Source organism: Anas acuta, chromosome Z (assembly GCF_963932015.1).
Source record: "Anas acuta chromosome Z, bAnaAcu1.1, whole genome shotgun sequence".
Lineage (NCBI taxonomy): Eukaryota > Metazoa > Chordata > Aves > Anseriformes > Anatidae > Anas > Anas acuta.
Genome location: NC_089017.1, coordinates 36886731 through 36904956, shown reverse-complemented (window position 1 = coordinate 36904956; position 18226 = coordinate 36886731). Strand labels below are relative to the sequence as shown.

At 39.2% G+C, this 18226-nt stretch overlaps 1 protein-coding gene across 10 annotated transcripts in view; it reads left to right on the top strand.

Moving 5' to 3' along the window:
• TLE1 (TLE family member 1, transcriptional corepressor) overlaps positions 1-16200 on the top strand; it is a 79969-nt gene extending 63769 nt beyond the window's left edge. For 5 of the 10 annotated variants that reach the window (XM_068666528.1, XM_068666521.1, XM_068666525.1 and 2 more), the window contains 6 exons: positions 9931-10180; positions 11781-12046; positions 14048-14195; positions 14563-14713; positions 15042-15118; positions 15304-16200. In XM_068666528.1, the coding sequence (XP_068522629.1) occupies positions 9931-10180; positions 11781-12046; positions 14048-14195; positions 14563-14713; positions 15042-15118; positions 15304-15411 (1000 nt within the window). In that variant the 3' untranslated portion in view covers positions 15412-16200. The remainder of the gene's footprint in view (positions 1-9930; positions 10181-11780; positions 12047-14047; positions 14196-14562; positions 14714-15041; positions 15119-15303) is intronic. The other 5 variants (XM_068666530.1, XM_068666522.1, XM_068666531.1 and 2 more) reach the window with 1 other exon arrangement.
• Positions 16201-18226: the final 2026 nt, after the last annotated feature.

Sequence of the window (18226 nt, the reverse complement as noted above, 5' to 3'; positions counted from 1 at the left end):
TATGTGCAACATCTTTGTGTAGTTTTGGTCTGCATTAGTCGAGTGTCCTATGTTATCTATACAGAGTATGTGTTAAATAGTTATGTAAACTAATGGAATACTCTAGGTATATTTTCAAAATCTGCTTTATCCAAGAGTCCAGCTAAGGTGCCACATTTATATTGCTTTATGAGGTGTGGAGTTCTAGTAAGTGGTAAAGAACACTTTCAGATTGAACTCTATGAAATCTCCAGCTATATGTGTATGTTCACCAGGGCAGGTTTTTATCAACAGCACTGTTTTTTCACGCAGCCCTGCTTCCAGGAGAAACATCACCTTCTTCCCAAAGGAATGACATGTCTGATAGCATCCAATTGTCTTTAACCCTTGTGTATTCTGAGATCTGTTAATGGTCTAGCTTGTTAGAAACATTAATAGCCTCTTAAGAACCTAGTTGTACTCATTTACCTACTCTTGTCAAGGGAATGCTGTCTGGAAAGCTTGTCCATTGCTTATTTTGTAACTGGACTAAATGTTAAGTGTTTACTATCGTCTTTGTATCTTCCTGAATATGAATCCGACAACTTTGCTCTGTACAGTCTAACCCTGTTATCAGTGGTTATAGATGTATTTTGACAATGGAGGTAGCAATACAGAAATTTGAATTGTCCTCACTAATTTCTTAAATAAAAGAGCTAGGCATTGCATTTGATAGCAAGTTTTTTTTGTTTCTTTGTTTATTATTATTTCTCTTTGAGCATTTCCTTTGGGGCTTTTCACGTTCTTCATATTAATATGATATTTCTCTGCACATACATGTTGTCTCACATTACTTGTTTTCTCTCTTCAGCTGGTCAGTAATTAATTTGAAGGAAAAAGACTTGATGTCTGTATGTGTGGACAAATATGCAAAAAAATGTGGTTTTCAAAGTGGCATCTTGCCAGTAAATTATTCTTTTCTTAGCAGCTGCTCTTGCCCCTAGCGCCAACATCCCTTCCAAGTTGCCTTGAGCCATTACCTAATCAGTAATTGTCTTGGGTGGTGATGGGGAATATCAGTCCTGTTTTGGGCATGGACATTCTTCTTTCTTTTTTTTTTTTTTTTTTTCGATTCACTGAATTATGCCCTGTGCTCTAAGTTCTTGGTGTGTGGCTGTAAACATTTTCTGTTTCACATAGCCTTTCTACCAAAGTAATTATTTAGCTTTTAGCATTCTTGTGGATTTCTCCATAATGTGAACCACACCTTCTAATAGTTGGATGGTGTAATGAACACAGATTTTCAAGTTCTTTGAGACATATGTCCATAGTGTTGCTCATCTGATGTCTAAAACTGTGAAGTAATGGTGATACTGAAGTCAAGTGTATTTCTTTTTTTTTTTTTTTTTTTGTAGCTTCATTTGGACCGTGAGGTGTTAGACACCAGAAAGAGATGAAAATGTTTTCTCTTTTAGTAGGACAGGGGAATTTCATTTGGTAAATATTAACTCTTGTAAGTTCTAGGTATGAGCAAATTTCTGTGTTTTCAGAGGGGAATAGTATACTGTTCTGGAACTGCTCAAAACAACAAAAAAAAAAGTTTTCTGTTCAATCAGTCTTTACATTCTGTGAATGTACAAAAGGAAACATTTTAAAGGAAAGATAATTTTACTGTATTCCAGAATAATGGATTGTTGTTTTCCCAATTGTATTTATGGATAGAAGTTAAAAGGATGTATGAAGTTGAAAGGATTTGTTATTTCTATAAAATATCTTTATTCCTAATTCTTGACCTTTCATCCATATATTGAAACACCACACATAGATATTCAATGTTTTTTGTGATAATGACAACTGAAAATAAACTGGGGCACAAAGTAGAGCTGAAAGTAAAATGCGCTTATCAACAGAAGAAACAGTCTGCTTTTATGTTCTTCAACTGAGAAATTTCTGTGCTAGTTAAGCAATTCCGTTTGAACTGGAGAGATGAACTGGAAGCTGTTTTTTTTTCCCTTTTTTAGCATGTTACTTTAAGGCAGAAAGTGCACTCATTATATTGATCTGAATACTTAGAGTAGCTAGGTTGGTAGTTGATTTGCCATGTTCTTGAGCAGTGAATTAATGTGGAAGCCTGTTCTTCTTGAAGAGGAGAAAACCTTTTATTTACTCACATCAACATGTGAGAAGGTAGTCTTATAACTGTTATTTTCTGTGCTAAACTTTACTTTTTGTTCTTCATTCCAGTACAGTTCTTCTACTGTGCTATTTCAATATAATACTTAGTTAAATATGAGTGTAAGTACAGATATCAATTGATATGTTCTTAGTTTAGAATCATATAGTCATTGAATAATTTGGATTGGAAGGGGCCATTGAGTTCCAACCCTCCTGCCATGGGCCAGGGACACCTCCCACCAGACCAGGTTGCTCAAAGCCCCATCCAGCCTGGCCTTGAACACCTCCAGGGATGGGGCATCCACAGCTTCTCTGGGCAACCTGTTCCAGTACCTCACCACCTGCATAGTAACATTTTTTTTTCCAGATAACCTGATCTAACCCAACCCATTTTTAGCTTATCATAGAATCATAGAATATCCTGAGTTGGAAGGGACCCTTAAGGATCATCAAGTCCAACTCTTGACACCGCACAGGTCTACCCAAAAGTTCAGACCATGTGACTAAGTGCACAGTCCAATCTCTTCTTAAATTCAGTCAGGCTCGGTGCAGTGACCACTTCCCTCCCCTGTTCTGTCACTACACTCCCTGATAAAGAGGCCCTCCCCATTTTTCCCTAGTGGCCTCCTTTAAATGTTGGAAGGCCACTGTCAGGTCTCCCCCAAAGAGAGTTCTCTAGGCTGAACAACTCCAATTTTCTCCTATAAAGCCTTTCTTCATAGGAGGGGTGCTCTAGTCATCTGGTCATCTTCATGGTCTTCCTCTGGAGCCGCTCATAGGGGTTTGTGTCTTTCTCATGCTGGGTGCCCCAGAGCTGAACATAGTACTCCAAGTGAGGTCTTGCAAGAGTGGACTACATTGAGTCATCTCACTTGAGCTGTGGCCATACTTCTTCTGATACAGGCCAGGACTTGCTGTTTAATTGCATTTGCATTGAATAAGAACTTTCCCTTTTTCTTTGTGATTGTTAGCCCAACAGGAGGGTTCAGATGTGAATCACAATTTGGTGAGGAGAAACACTGAGGGGCAAGGGGTACCTGCCAAGAAGTATCTTCAAGGTGAACTTTGAAGAACTGAAGAATTTAATGTCATGAATTGTAGAATGGCTTGGGTCAGTAGGGATCTTAAAGATAATCTAGTTCCAATTCCCCTGCTATAGCCACGCACTAGATGAGGCCAGAGCCCCATCCAGCCTGGCTTTGAGCAACTTCAGAGATGGGACATCTGCAACTATTCTGGGCAACCTGTTGCAGTGCTTCACCCTCCAAGTAAAGAATTTCTTCCTAACATCTAATTTAAATCTGCCTTCTTTTAGTTTAAAACCATTCCTGCTTATCCTATGTCTGACCATGCAAAAACTCACTCCCCATCTCCATATAATCCCCTTTTATGTACTGAAAGGTCTCCTGGTGCCTTCTCTTCTCCAAATTGACCGTCCCCAGCTCTCTCAGCCTTTCTTCGTAGGAGAGGTGCTCCAGTCCTCTGATGAACTTTGTGTCTCTCCTTTGGATCTGTTTTAACAGATTCACATCATTCTTGTGCTGGGGACCCCAGAACTGGATGCATTTCTCCAAGGGCAGAGCAGATGAGGGACAATCACTTGATGCAGCCCAGGTTGCAGTTGGTCTTCTAGGCTGCAACCACACGTTGCTGGATGATGTCAAGCTTTTCATCCACCACAGCCCCCCAGTCTTCTGCAGGGCTGCTCTCAATGAGTTGCTCTCCCATTCTGTACTCATGCCTGAGATTGCCCAGGCCCAGGTGCATCACCTTGCTCTTGGACTTGTTGAAACTTACGAAGTTCACGTGGGACCACTTCTCAAGCTTGTCCACGTCCTTTTGGGTGGTGTCCCTTCCTTCTGTTGCATTGACTGCACCACTCAGCTTGGTGTTGTCTACAAGCATGCTGAGGAGGGACTCAGTTTATCATTGATAAATACATTCAACAGCACTTTTTCCAAGGTGGGTCCCCAAGGGACACCACTTATCATCAGCCTCTAGGTGGACATAGTGCTTTTGACTGCAACTCTGTCTGTGGCCTTCCAGCCAATTCCCTATCCACCAAATAATACAGCTTTCAAATCTCTCTAACTAAGAGGTCAGGATGTCATGCTGGAGTTTGTCAAAGGCCTTACAGAAGTCCAGGTAGATGACATCAGTCAGTTTTCCCTTGTCAGCTGATAGGGTCACTCCATCATAGAAGGCCACTAACTTGGTCAGGCACAATTTGCCTTTGATGAAGCCATGTTGGCTGCCTTGGTTCTTCTCCTTGTCCTGCATGTGCTTCCAGGAGATTCTGTTCCATGATTTCCCAGGCACAGAGGTGAGGTTTGCCATTTTGTAGTTCCCTGGATCTTCCTTTCTACCTTTTTAAAAGTAGGAGTGATGTTTCCCTTTTCCCAGTCACTGGGGGCTTCACCTGACTGCAGTGACCTTTCAAATACGATGGAGAGAGGCCTAGCAACTACATCATACAGTTCTCTCAGAACCCTGGGATGGGGGTCATTAGGCCTTCTCCAGACTTGTACCTGTTCATTTTCATCAGATGGTCTAGAACGTGTTCTTTGCCTACAGTGCAAGGGACTTTGCTCCCCTGCCAAAACCATATTGATTCTGTGAAGGTTGGAACACCAAAATGCTCCTCACTTTCAAGGATTCAGGCCTGTGAATATATCTAGTGCATTAAAATTGTCATTTCTTAAGCATGTAATTACAGCTATGTTGTAGGTGTAGCACTGGAAGTACAATCCTGCTCACAAGGGAAACCAGCTGATGTGATTTTTTTGGACTTCAGCAAGGCTTTTGACACGGTTTCCCATAGGATCCTACTGGACAAAATGTCCACCATACAGCTAAATAAAAACATCATACGATGGGTGAGCAATTGGCTAACGGGCAGGGCCCAAAGGGTTATGGTAAATGGGGCTGCGTCAGGCTGGCGGGCGGTCACCAGTGGGGTCCCTCAAGGCTCCATTTTAGGGCCGGTACTTTTCAATATTTTTATAAACGATCTGGATGTAGGAATAGAAAGCATTTTGAGCAAGTTTGCTGATGACACCAAACTTGGAGGAGTTGTGGACTCTGTTGAGGGTGGAAAGGCCTTGCAGAGGGATCTGGATAGGTTGGAGAGCTGGGCGATCGCCAACCGCATGAAGTTCAATAAGAGCAAGTGCCGGGTCCTGCACCTGGGACAGGGAAACCCTGGCTGCACATACAGACTGGGCGATGAGACGCTGGAGAGCAGCCTAGAAGAGAGGGATCTGGGGGTCGTGGTAGACAACAAGTTGAATATGAGCCGGCAGTGTGCCCTGGCAGCCAGGAGGGCCAACCGTGTCCTGGGGTGCATCAAGCACGGCATTGCTAGTAGGTCAAGGGAGGTGATTGTCCCGCTCTACTCTGCGCTGGTGCGGCCTCACCTCGAGTACTGTGTGCAGTTCTGGGCACCACAGTATAAAAAGGACATGAAACTGTTGGAGAGTGTCCAGAGGAGGGCTACGAAGATGGTGAAAGGCCTGGAGGGGAAGACGTACGAGGAACGGCTGAGGGCACTGGGCCTGTTCAGCCTGGAGAAGAGGAGGCTGAGGGGAGACCTCATCGCAGTCTACAACTTCCTCGTAAGGGGGTGTCGAGAGGCAGGAGACCTTTTCTCCATTAACACCAGCGACAGGACCCGCGGGAACGGAGTTAAGCTGAGGCAGGGGAAATTTAGGCTTGACATCAGGAAGGGGTTCTTCACAGAGAGGGTGGTTGCACACTGGAACAGGCTCCCCGGGGAAGTGGTCACTGCACCGAGCCTGTCTGAATTTAAGAAGAGATTGGACTGTGCACTTAGTCACATGGTCTGAACTTGGGTAGACCTGTGCGGTGTCAAGAGTTGGACTTGATGATCCTCAAGGGTCCCTTCCAACTCAGGATATTCTATGATTCTATGAATTAGTGGGGTAGGCACTCCAGCATGGTGACCTGCTGAAAATACAGGACCCATCTGGAAAGCAGCTTTGCAAAAGAGGACCTGAGAGTCCTGGGAGTCACCAAGTTGAACATGAGCCAGGAATGTGCCCTTGTGCTAACATTGTTCTTGGCTTCATTAGCCGAAGTATTGCTAGTATGTCAAGAGATGTGATCCTTCCCCTCTACTCAGTATTAGTGAGGCTGCACCTGGAGTACTGTATACAGTTCTGGGGCCCTCAGTACAAGAGAGACCTGGACATACTGGAAAGAATCCAACAGAGGGCCACCAAGATGATCCTGCGGTCTGGAGTACCTCTCCTGTGAGGAGAATCTGAAAGAGCTGGGATTGTTCAGCCTGGAGAAGAGGAGGCTCAGGGCAGATCTTATATATATATAAAAACTTCCCATGAAGGAAGAGTGCAAAAGAGGATGGAGCGAAGCTGTTTTCATTTGTGTCTGGTGCCAGGACAACAGTCAGTAGGCACAAACTGGAACACCAGAGGTTGTATCTGTACATTAGGAAGCACTTCTTGTGCAGGTGATGGAACACTGGTACAGGATGCCCTGAGAGGTGGTGGAGTCTCCCTCCTTGGAGATCTTCAAAAGCTATCTGGACATGGTCCTGAGCAACCAGCTCTAAATATTGCTGCTTGGGGGGGGTGGTTGGACCAGATGACCTCCAGAGGTCCCCTTCCAACCTCAACTGTTCTATGTTTCTGTAACCCAATGTTAAGGTAGCTTAAGACAACAGTGCTTGAGCAGCAAGTAGTCATTTTCATTACTGTCACTGGTACCATTTTCTTCTGAAAGAAGCTTTCTTCATCTAGGGAGTGTCAATCTTGCAAATGATGCAGGTTTGTTTTGGGGAAAAAAAAAAAAAAAAAAGAGGGAAGGTATGTGTAATGAAAAGTCACACCGTAGTACCTAGTAGATAGAGGTTACCAGACTATATAAATGTGCTGACAGTGTTTATGTTTGCCTGACATACCACATACCTTGAAGCAAACAGGAACATTTACTTTTTTTGCGTGCTTATCTTGGCAGGGGCAGAGGCATTTGGCAATGTACAGTCATTTCTTTATACAGTGGATTGCTGATAACTTGCACCCTAGCAAAAGCTGCCTTGGCTTACGAGGAACTATAACTGGTCTGTTTGATAGGCTCTCAGACATAGTCATCCTGAGTGCTGAACAGTCTTGTAAGCAAAAGCCCAATCATGATAATAAAAATTAAACTACTAATATGATATATATCCAGAATTTAGAAGTGGGCATGCTAGTAAGATTATACTTGATTAAAAATACATTGGGATAAATCACTAGCATTTCAGAGTAGAAGAATCATCTTAATGCTATAGTACATGAAGCACTTGAAAAATGTTCCTATTGTCTTCCTCCCACCCCATCTCAGCAAGAACTGCAAAAGTTGTGTATATGTACAGAAGCATTGGAAAACACCTGTTATTTAAGTACTATGAATTGAACAGAATATTTATGCAGTAACTGTGGAAAAGCAAGTGTAAAAGTGTATTATCCATCTTAAATGTAATGGGAAAATTTGCTTAATATGTGCTTAATTGCTTTTGTTCTGTCCAGGATGAAAAACAAGGGCAGGCCCCTTCAAAGTTGTGCAGTTCTGTGTACTCTTCTTGCTAACAAATATTCTGCAACTGACTTTGATCTGTAGCTCAGGATGAGTTCCAACCTTTTAGCCTCATAAGTGCTATGACTCCTATTTGGATTCTGCACCTGAATCTCAGCAGTTGTTCAGCCTTGAGCAGTCTTGTTGCCACAATTCTTTGTCTCATCTGTTTGGTGAATTACTGCTTTGGGACAGCAGTTGAGAAATGATATGGATTTCTACTTAAGCCTTCTTATTACTGCAATTCCTTATGCAAAAAAAAAAAAAAAGGATGCTTTTGTCATCTTTCGTGCTCATACATGTGTGTTCTGAGCATGTCTTCAATTCACTTGTCCAACCATCCAACCATGAAACATAAATGAGATACAGGAATCGCATGCATAGACATTATCAATTTGTTTGGTTTATAACAGTCAACTGCCTTTTACCCTTCCCTTCTGTGAATATTGTGGTATTGCATTGTGTGATGGTTTCTAATGTTACCTTCTGTAGGAAACAATAGAAAAGTAAAACTTTTTTGTTTCCCTCTGGCTCCTTTTTAAAGAAATATCTTATCAGCTTTTGGGCATATTCAGTTGCTTTAGGAAACAAGCCCACGTATATAGATGTCTATTATGGATCCAGGCATCTTGCTTGTTCCTCTTTCAAACTGTGCAATACTGGGAAACACACAATAAAATATTTTTGAAAGTACTAGCTCAGAACAGAAAATGAAATTGAATTGCCTACTGTTGGTTCCATTGGAGATTGATGCAATGCTTTAACTTGAACTACAGTAACTGAAAATTTCTGGGAAGAAGGTACATTTGGAAAAGAAAGAGCAGTTCTGAACACAACAATATATTAGAAAAATAAAGATATCACTGGGGAAGAAGTAGCTTATTATTAGAAAGGATACTCCTGTCTCACTGTTTTTATCCACTTTGGCCTCTTGAAGAATGCTGTGAATGTAACAGCAGCATCTAAAATGTGAGTTATTGATGCACTTAAAAGAGAAGAGCAAAAAAAGGAGCTCGCCAGTATAATAAAAAGTGTTCTTTTGCAGTAGTATTTTCATTATTTTTAAAAACAAATTAAAAATACCACACTGAACCTGAAGCCTTTATTTAGGCAGCTACCTCTGCCCTGGTCCTTGAGTAGAGACGACTTTAAACATCATGGTGAAAACAAAGAAATAATTTTGTGTACTTTCCCCAAGGAGTAGTCCTATTGCTTGTATTCACTATCTCAACCTTCAGTTTTCATGTACTTGAAATCATGCAAGGAACAAAAATAGACATCACAGAAGTGCTAAAACTACCAGGGAAACTGAGCCTTTCAGCTTTTCCAAAATACTTACTCAAGAAAATGTAAATTTAAACTAAAAGAGGGGAGATTTAAATTAGATATAAGGAAGAAATTCTTTACTACAGCGTCAGTGAGGCACTGGCACAGGTTGCCCAGAGAAGCTGTGGATGCCCCGTCTCTACAAATGTTCAAGGCCAGGCTGAATGGGGCTTTGAGCAAACTGGTCTGGTGGGAGGTGTCCCCACCCATGGCTGAGGGTTGGAACTGAATGATCTTTAAGGTCCCTTCCAACCCAAACAATTCTATAATAATTATGAGGAAATGGTATCAGCTTTCTGATGAAAGCTGTGTACATGCAGGTTCTATTTTCTATTTAAAACACTAGTTCCCAGCTAGAAAGAGAGACATATGCACACAGCTAGTGCTGATATTGAAGATGAAGTGCAGGAACAAGCATAGGACAAGTTTAACTTTTGTCATGATACTACATGAGCAACAGGTAGAAACCTTTTGTGGAAGATGTCTGGAAGAGCAGTGACTAGTCAGGGATTGCTGCTGCAGGACTTACGGTGCTGCAGCTCAGAACCACTGGATAGAAACCAACAGCTGGAAGATCTTTTGACAGTTGAGGTGACAGAGTGATATCCATGGCCATTATCAGTAGAGTTGATAGTACGATTTAATGTGGTTTCCCACTTCCCAAATACGTGAGGTGAAACGAGCTGAAAATGTTTGCTGTGACTCCTTTTCTCCCTCTGATGTTTACGTGCCTTGTATTATTTGTCACTGTAGCTTTGATTTTAACAAGTAAAAAGTGGCAAAGAAATAAATCACAAAGTACTGTCTTTTTCTTGCATTTCAGCGCTGTAGTTGGCTGATGTGTTTTTTCTTCTCCTTTCTTTCGTTTCCCCAAAAAAGAGCCTACTCCTTTCACGTTACTGCAGATGGTCAGATGCAGCCTGTTCCTTTCCCTCCTGATGCCCTCATTGGTCCAGGAATCCCTCGCCATGCCCGCCAGATCAACACTCTGAATCACGGGGAAGTTGTGTGTGCAGTTACCATCAGCAACCCCACAAGACACGTGTACACGGGTGGCAAGGGCTGTGTTAAAGTCTGGGACATCAGCCAGCCTGGGAACAAGAGCCCTGTTTCTCAGCTGGACTGCCTGGTAAGTGAACAGGAACTTAGGCAGAAGGCTAACTTCTCCTCGGAGACTCAATAAGGAAATAGCTGTCCTTGTCTGGATTTTGTTCATATTACAAGGAAATAGCAGGCAGTTCTGTTTCCTGCTTTATACATTTAGCTGCCTTTTTTTTTTAAACACTGAACAGGTGGTGTTACAGAAAAAAGGAATGGGTTTGTTTATGGATAAATATCATCACTAAGGGTGAAATAATATTTTAGATAAGACTTCTGAGTAGAGTGTACCTGATTATTCCCCCCACCCAAGTCATGCTGGTGATTTTTGCACTGCATGGGTTTAAAACAAAAGTAGCCTGTCTGTAGGGTGTTTCATTTGTGCCAGGAGTCATGACCACTTTTTGTAAGAGGGTAGCAACCATAAAATAAAATAACGTCACAAGGTACCAACGTCACTTTCTCTTGTTATACTTTTGTTAGTGTTCAGCACGTTACACATCCTTCTGGTTTGTTTTCACATTTCCGAGATACAAAATGGATTGAGTGAGGTAGTACAGCCAAAAAGCTAAATAGAAAACCTAGTTGCTCAGTAAGATGCTTCTTATACTAGAAGCAGTATATAAACTAGAAGCAGACAATGTCATAAAGCACAATAATATGTGTATTCCAAATTGAAACAATTCTAGTTTAAGTGTTGATCCAAGTAAATGTTTGTTTGTTTGATTGTTTGTTTTGCTGTTGTTTTATTTTTAAGTCCTTGCCTTTTATTTGCTTCTACTTCCATGGTGTCACTTGTTTAGCAGTATACATGTGGTTGTGTATGCATTCTGTTTCATGGCAGGTTTGACTCTACTCAGTCTTAGCTGCCTTCATGTTAGTTATGGAACTGTATGGCTGGCTAAGCCAGCATTTCCACTGTAATACTTAACTTCTCCTTCTCTGTGACTTAAAAGAAACAACAAAAACAACAGCAAACCCATAATTATAGAAATGTCTTTGATTTCTACCTGCGCTACTTTTTATTTATTTTGAGTTACTGATCTTATCCCTCAGTTTCCTAAAGAACTGTTACCATGTTGGAAAAAATGTCATCAAATATATGTAAGCTTAAGGAGTCAGAGAAATAACAGAGAAACAATATAAATTCAGGACCAGAATGGGAATATTCTGACTCAACATCTTAACTTTAAAATGGTGAATGCAAAATATTGATTAAAAGAAAACTCCAAAATTTGAAAGGCATGAGACTCGAGCTGTATTTTCCTAAGTGATTACAAATGAGACGTCATTTGATTTTTGGTAAATATTCTTGTGGTGCTGGTAGTCTTAACTGATGTAGTGCACTTTCTCAAATGCAAGCTTACTTTGGCTTTGTCTCTGTGTAATGAGATGAAGAACTTCATTGGGTTCAAAATATATTAGACTCTAGCAATAGGAATCTGCAGTTAAATTTCTGCAGCTGCAGTCTCTGGTTAGTAATGAGAAGTAGACATTTGAGACCTTTCAGGGTCTGCTGGTTCCTTTTTTGTACTTTGGTACTGGAAAAAATCACCTACTGTTTAAAACTTGGATGCAGTCAGAATCATATTAGTGGCCATTATTGGCATGCATGTATTAACATAACCAAGATGATTTGTGTTGTACAGAACAGAGATAACTACATCCGCTCTTGTAAATTGCTGCCTGATGGATGCACCCTTATAGTTGGCGGGGAAGCCAGCACATTATCCATATGGGACCTGGCAGCACCAACTCCTCGTATAAAAGCAGAGCTGACATCCTCAGCCCCTGCCTGCTATGCTCTGGCTATCAGCCCTGATTCCAAGGTGTGCTTTTCATGCTGCAGTGATGGGAACATTGCAGTGTGGGATCTGCACAATCAGACATTGGTCAGGTGAGTCATTACTTGTTTACAGACAACTTTTATTAAAGTTAGTCTTTGAATAGCTAGATAAACATCTATCTCCCTGAATAATGGTTCATGACAGCAAAACAAATAGTATTTCTCTTGTAAAGAATGAAGTTTGTGCTCAGGTTGGACAGAAACTATTTCTGGTAGCTTCAGCCTAGTCTGGAAGATGGTTTTTGAGGACCTAAAGGTCTGTTACATAACCTATTGAAGTCAGTGTAAAAGTTCTTGTTGGTTTTGTTTAGTCAAGATTTGTCTTCAGGTTTCTACAAGCAGCATTTCTACTAGTTTGTGTTTCATTTGGACTGAACTTGCCTTATAGTGAACTCTGAGTTTTTTTCTTTTCCATTGTACTGAGCATTTACTAAGTAAGAAGAGAATTTTCAATTCGTTTTAAGTGATGATATGTAATAAAATTAACCTTTCAAAAGTAGTTGAAAAGCTAAATCACACCAGTTCTTTATGAAAATGTAGAGAACTGATGTTTGATCGTTCACAAGAGAAAAAAAATTGAGTTTTGGAGGATGAATTTGATCTCTAAAACTTGCAGAGAGCACAATACATGTGTTGCTATAAAAGTTACTTCAGAAATGTATATATTCTTTAACTTTAGATTACAGTGTCTGGCGGGTTAATATTCAACATGGGTGCTATGCCAGAGAAAAAATGATAGGACCACGTGTGTAATGGCTCTTAGTAACAAGCTGTGTGCTTTTACTAGAAGATTGGTCTAGGCTTTTCAAAGTTGTGATGGTTTAGAATATTATAAGAATGAAGAGCCTAAATTGGGACAGACCATGATATCTTAGAGGATTTGAATACATACACTAGAGAAGATACTCTTCTCTGTGATTTAATTAGATTTTCTGTATCTCAGTAATTAGCCTAAATTTATGTGCAGATATTCCTATTAATGTATGTGCAAACCTGGCTTTCTGTTAAATTTCTGGGTCAGAAAACACTTTAGTTATATAAAGCCTTTAGTTTGCCTTACATGTTTAGTCTCTGTAAGGGCGAATTCTTTCTCCATCTATGACTGTTTTGAATGAATGGTACAAGTTACTTTTATTCTTATGAGTGTTTGCTGTGTGTAAGTGTTCCCGGTACTTGCTTGCTGATCTTCCTAATTGATAACACGTGCAATTTTCAGACCAGAACTACAAAACAAAATGTGCCTCGTGACCTTTCTGTGGTAGCGTTTAGTGAATCATACTCTTCATTCCCAAGCTAGTTGTCTTCTCCCCCTCTCCCTCCACCTTTGACATCGATGCAAAAGACTTTCCTAAAGCTAATTGCTGATGAAAAATGCAAAAGGCTTCTGCCAAAGGATTAAGGAAAACTTGAGATGACCTTTTGGTTGTTGAAAGCTGGGAATTCCTAATGAGAATATTTTAAAAGAAAATACACTCTCCACTTGTTTTGTGATCTCTTGATCCCTTGCCAGAGAATGTAACTGTGCTGACTCGATGATGCTCTTGCTTGCCTTACTGGATCTTTAGCTGGATCGTTTCCTATTAATATCTCTGCTCATTATTTATCATGTTGACTTACAGCCAAATAAAAACACAGTAGCTGTTTTCTGAAACTGGAATTTTGTTCCTTCAGCACTTGTTTTGCTTTAATTTGAGTTGTCATTTAGTACTTCTAACTGTAGTTACTGTGCTTTAATGTACTCACAAGCTTTTTTTTAATAACCAAAAAGAAAGAAAAAAAAAAAACACAAACACACACAAAACTTTTCAAAACCTGATAGAAAATAATGAGTTTATTCAACTAACTATGATGCAATCTATTTCTCTAGCACCTGGAAAATATTTTTGTAATGCCATTGTGTTTTGTGCCAATTCATAGGGAGGGGCTGATCTTTGCCCATCAGCAGACACAGAAGAGATGACACACACATACAGAGTCCAAAACTAACACCACAACAGTGTTTACCTTGAGCTCTGGCAGGAAATCATTATTCAATCTGGTTTGTTTTATCAGGCAATTCCAGGGCCACACAGATGGAGCCAGCTGTATTGACATTTCTAATGATGGTACCAAGCTCTGGACAGGAGGTTTGGATAACACTGTCAGATCCTGGGACTTGAGAGAGGGGAGACAGCTACAACAGCATGACTTCACATCACAGGTAACTAGATTTTCCTACATCTTGGGTGGGGAACAGCGGAATGTTTAGGGTGAAAGCTGAGAAATGAACCCAATGCAACTGGCAATTTTTTTGTCTGATTGTTTTGTTTGCTTTGGCTGTTCATAACACAATATTTTGGAGCTTTCATATGTTAATCTGCTCTGAAACAACTGACACTACTCTCTTTCCGTATTTTTTTTTTCTAAGGTAAGAGGTAAGAATGGGTAATTTAGTCACTTGAATTTTGACAAGCTGTTTCACTATTGAACTACGTCAATTCTGTTTGGCCCTTGTCTTCCCACCTCTCTCAATTCATTTAATCACTGTATGAAAAAAATAAAAAGTGTAAATGTTGCTGAATTTTCAGATATTTTCCCTTGGTTATTGTCCTACTGGTGAATGGCTAGCTGTGGGAATGGAGAGCAGCAACGTGGAAGTGCTACATGTAAATAAACCAGACAAATATCAACTGCACCTTCATGAAAGTTGTGTATTGTCACTCAAATTTGCTTACTGTGGTAAGTTGCCCTGAAGATGTCAGGAATTTATTTCACGCTTATTTCACACTTAATTGCACAATCATAACTTTTTTGATAATCAAGATGTATTTAATATCTGTTAATTTATGAGTAAATATCTCTGTTTTATGAATGCAAATGTATTTAGCTATGAACAGCCATTTATTTATTTATTTAAAGGATGGTGTAAGAGTTGAGTTGTTTGTAAAACATTGTTTCTGCTTAGTGTGGGCTTTGTGTAATGGTAATTAGCCAACGGATTTCAATTTGACCCAAAATCTGTCAGATGATTCATCTGTTTTCATAGTTTTTCTGTTTCATATTCTAGGTAAATGGTTTGTGAGTACTGGGAAAGATAACCTTCTTAATGCATGGAGGACTCCGTATGGAGCCAGTATCTTCCAGGTAAGCACGATGATGTTTTTAAAGAGAAGAAAAAAAAAAAAAGGATTTTCTATTTTTTTTTTAAGTCCCAAGAGTGGATTCATATCTCTTTACCTATGTGATCTAACCAAAATGGGATGCTAAGATAAGGGTAATAGAATTTTTTTTTTTTTTAATGAAGTAATATATTTCTATTTTTCTTCTAGTCCAAAGAATCTTCATCAGTGCTTAGCTGTGACATCTCTGTGGATGATAAGTACATAGTCACTGGCTCTGGAGACAAAAAAGCTACAGTCTATGAAGTTATCTACTGAAAAATATGCTGGGGATATAACTTTTTAAAAGTTGAACTGGGCCAAAATTGTTCTTAATTATAGAAGTAGAAAGGTTTTGCCTTTTAAAAAGGAAAAAGAGGATTGAGGTTCCAGACCTTGTCATGAAACTACTCCGATTTTTCAAAGTAGAAGGCAATGTCCAGCAACTAAATATTGGCTACGTGGACCAAACAGAACACAGAGGCAAGATGGACAGATGTAGCCTAGTTTTTTGACGTAGATTTTAAAGCAAAGTCTGCTGAAGAATGTTGAAGCCTTTTTTTTTTTTTGACCTCATGCAAATTGTTCTCATTGCCTGAATATGGGGATAACCTTTTCTGTTCCTTGCAATTCAACTTGCATTCTGTCCTGTGTAGAGCAGCAGTGTCTCAGATGAACTTGTTTCCTGGTTCTGCATCTTGTGATATGTTTTTGTATTTTTGTTTAAGGTCAAACATTTGTATAAATTGTAAATATGTTTAGTTTATTACAGTAAAAGCTTTAGTACAAACAACCACTCTTCTCCCCCCTCCCCTTCACCCCCTGCTTATTTAAAAAAAACTTTTGGGGATATAAGTACCTTTTTAGAAGCAAAAGTAAACACTATGTATAGTTTGAAAACTGTCTTATTCTTTATAACTCTTCGTAGATTTCTTTATCATACTTCTAAGTAATTGTTTTGACATATTAGGGTATCAATCTGGTAGATACTGTCTTGTGCTGCAGAAAAACTAAAAGGCAATTTTGTACTAATTATAGTGTAAATATAAAAATTGAACGTTTCATAAAGTTGTGCAGTTTATTTTAAGTTTATTGTGATGTCCCATGTATATGTTATTTGGCAGATACATTAATATGTGCCTGATCATAATTATATTGGTTGTCTCTCTAGAAGAGATGATGTCCCTCTCCTTTCTCCCACAGCTGAACAGAGTTCATGAAGGACTACATTTCGACTAAGTACATCAGAGGCTTTATTCTTTTAACTGAGGATGTGTATGATTAAACAAAGCTAGATAAGTTGTGTCCTTCATATTTTACAGAGTAAAAGTGGTAGCTAATAACAGTTTCCTTTTTAATGGCTTGTCTATACATAGATACTCAGGTAAATTTAATTAAATTACCAAAGTGTTTTACAACAAAGAGTTTTACAGGGGATCACTTAAATGATGTTAAATACTTGCAACGACTGCAAGTGAAGTGAATTAACCTAAATTAAGTTAAACTTGCTTCTTAATTTCTTGTGGGCATATTGGTAAAGGATTTTTTTGCTTATTAACTAATACACTGTATAAATTAATCAGAATTAATTTTCTAGTGTCTCATATTAGACAGGCCTATAGGCTCTACGTATCCATACTGAGCAGTCTTTGAGTCCCTCAACTGTTGAATCAGTGTGACATCTCTGAAGAGCTATGCTGAGCAGCCAGTTACCAAAGTTATGCATCTTTAAATCAAGTTTTCTCAATGTACTCAAGAGAAATGGGTTAGGAGAGAATGTGTACATTTTATTCCAGATATGGGGATTTTTTATTTTTTCTTTTTAAATTAGTGAGTTCTACCACTATGTGCTGGACAAACCTAGCTATTATGCCAGTGAAGGCCATACATTTCCTATGTTCTGTAGTTTTATTAGAACTTGTGTTGCTAAGGGAGATCACAGACGAACAGAAGGATGTCTTTGAACAAAATATTCAGTTTACACAAACTGGCCCAGAAGTTAACACTCATCTTTGAAAAGCTACTTTTTCATTTTGCTAACATTTGATAGTAACTTATATCTGTGCTTTATCAAAGACTCATAACCAGGAAAAATTAAGTTTGACTTACAGAGGCATTGACTGGATATGGGATTTCCCATCTGAGGGTCAAACCTTCTCTTCAATTTTCAGTCTGAAGAGACAGTTTTCTTTTGAATTTACATGACCATTCTACTGAACCGTTTCATAGCATCTAGAATTGTAGTAGCACTAAAACATAGAGTTTGCGTTTGGAATGTGAAATGTTAATCATTCAGGATAATGTAGTTTCCTAGACGTTTAAAATTAGCATTCTATCCATATGTATCTATATATTTGTCTATAGCTGTGTTGTGAATATGTATCTGTATGAAAATAACAGACCAGCTTTAGTGGTGGTCATGTTCCTTTCATACGTACTGATGCAAAAGCAGAATCTTAGGCTCTTCAGAAAAAAAGAATTATATTTGCTACACTCAAACACTGAAGTGTTACGCCATTTTAAAATGAGAAAGTTAAAAAAAAAAAAAAAAAATTTGTATTAGATTACTTAATTTTTAGGCTGACCCTGTTTTCGTGTAGAAGTTATTCCAGACATCTGACTCTGTCTGCTTAGTAGTAGCACTGGCAAAGGCCAAGACAACAGTTTGCTTCAGTTGAGAACATTTGGATTTCTTCCAAAGAGATACACAGTCACCGTGGCTTTTAATTCACAAGTATTCTTTTGCCTTTCTTAAAAGCTGATAGTAGAGAATCCAAAAATGCAAATATTTATATAACTATTGAAAATAAACATATGTATGTCATGGTTCTGCTATAAGTTGCACCATAGCACTTGTTAGTAAGACTGACCACATTATTGGTAATCTAGAAGTTCAAAATGATACCATCAGGAAAATCATGACGTATCTTGTCTTTGTCAGTCATAGTCAGAGCTGCTATGGAACGGGACATTATTTATGCATGTGCATTAATTTAGTCGCATTTATACATGATTTTTTTTTTCAATTGTAATGAATTTTTTTTCCCAGTCAGTTATACTTGTAAGCCTTGTATCTGAAAGCATGAGGACTCAA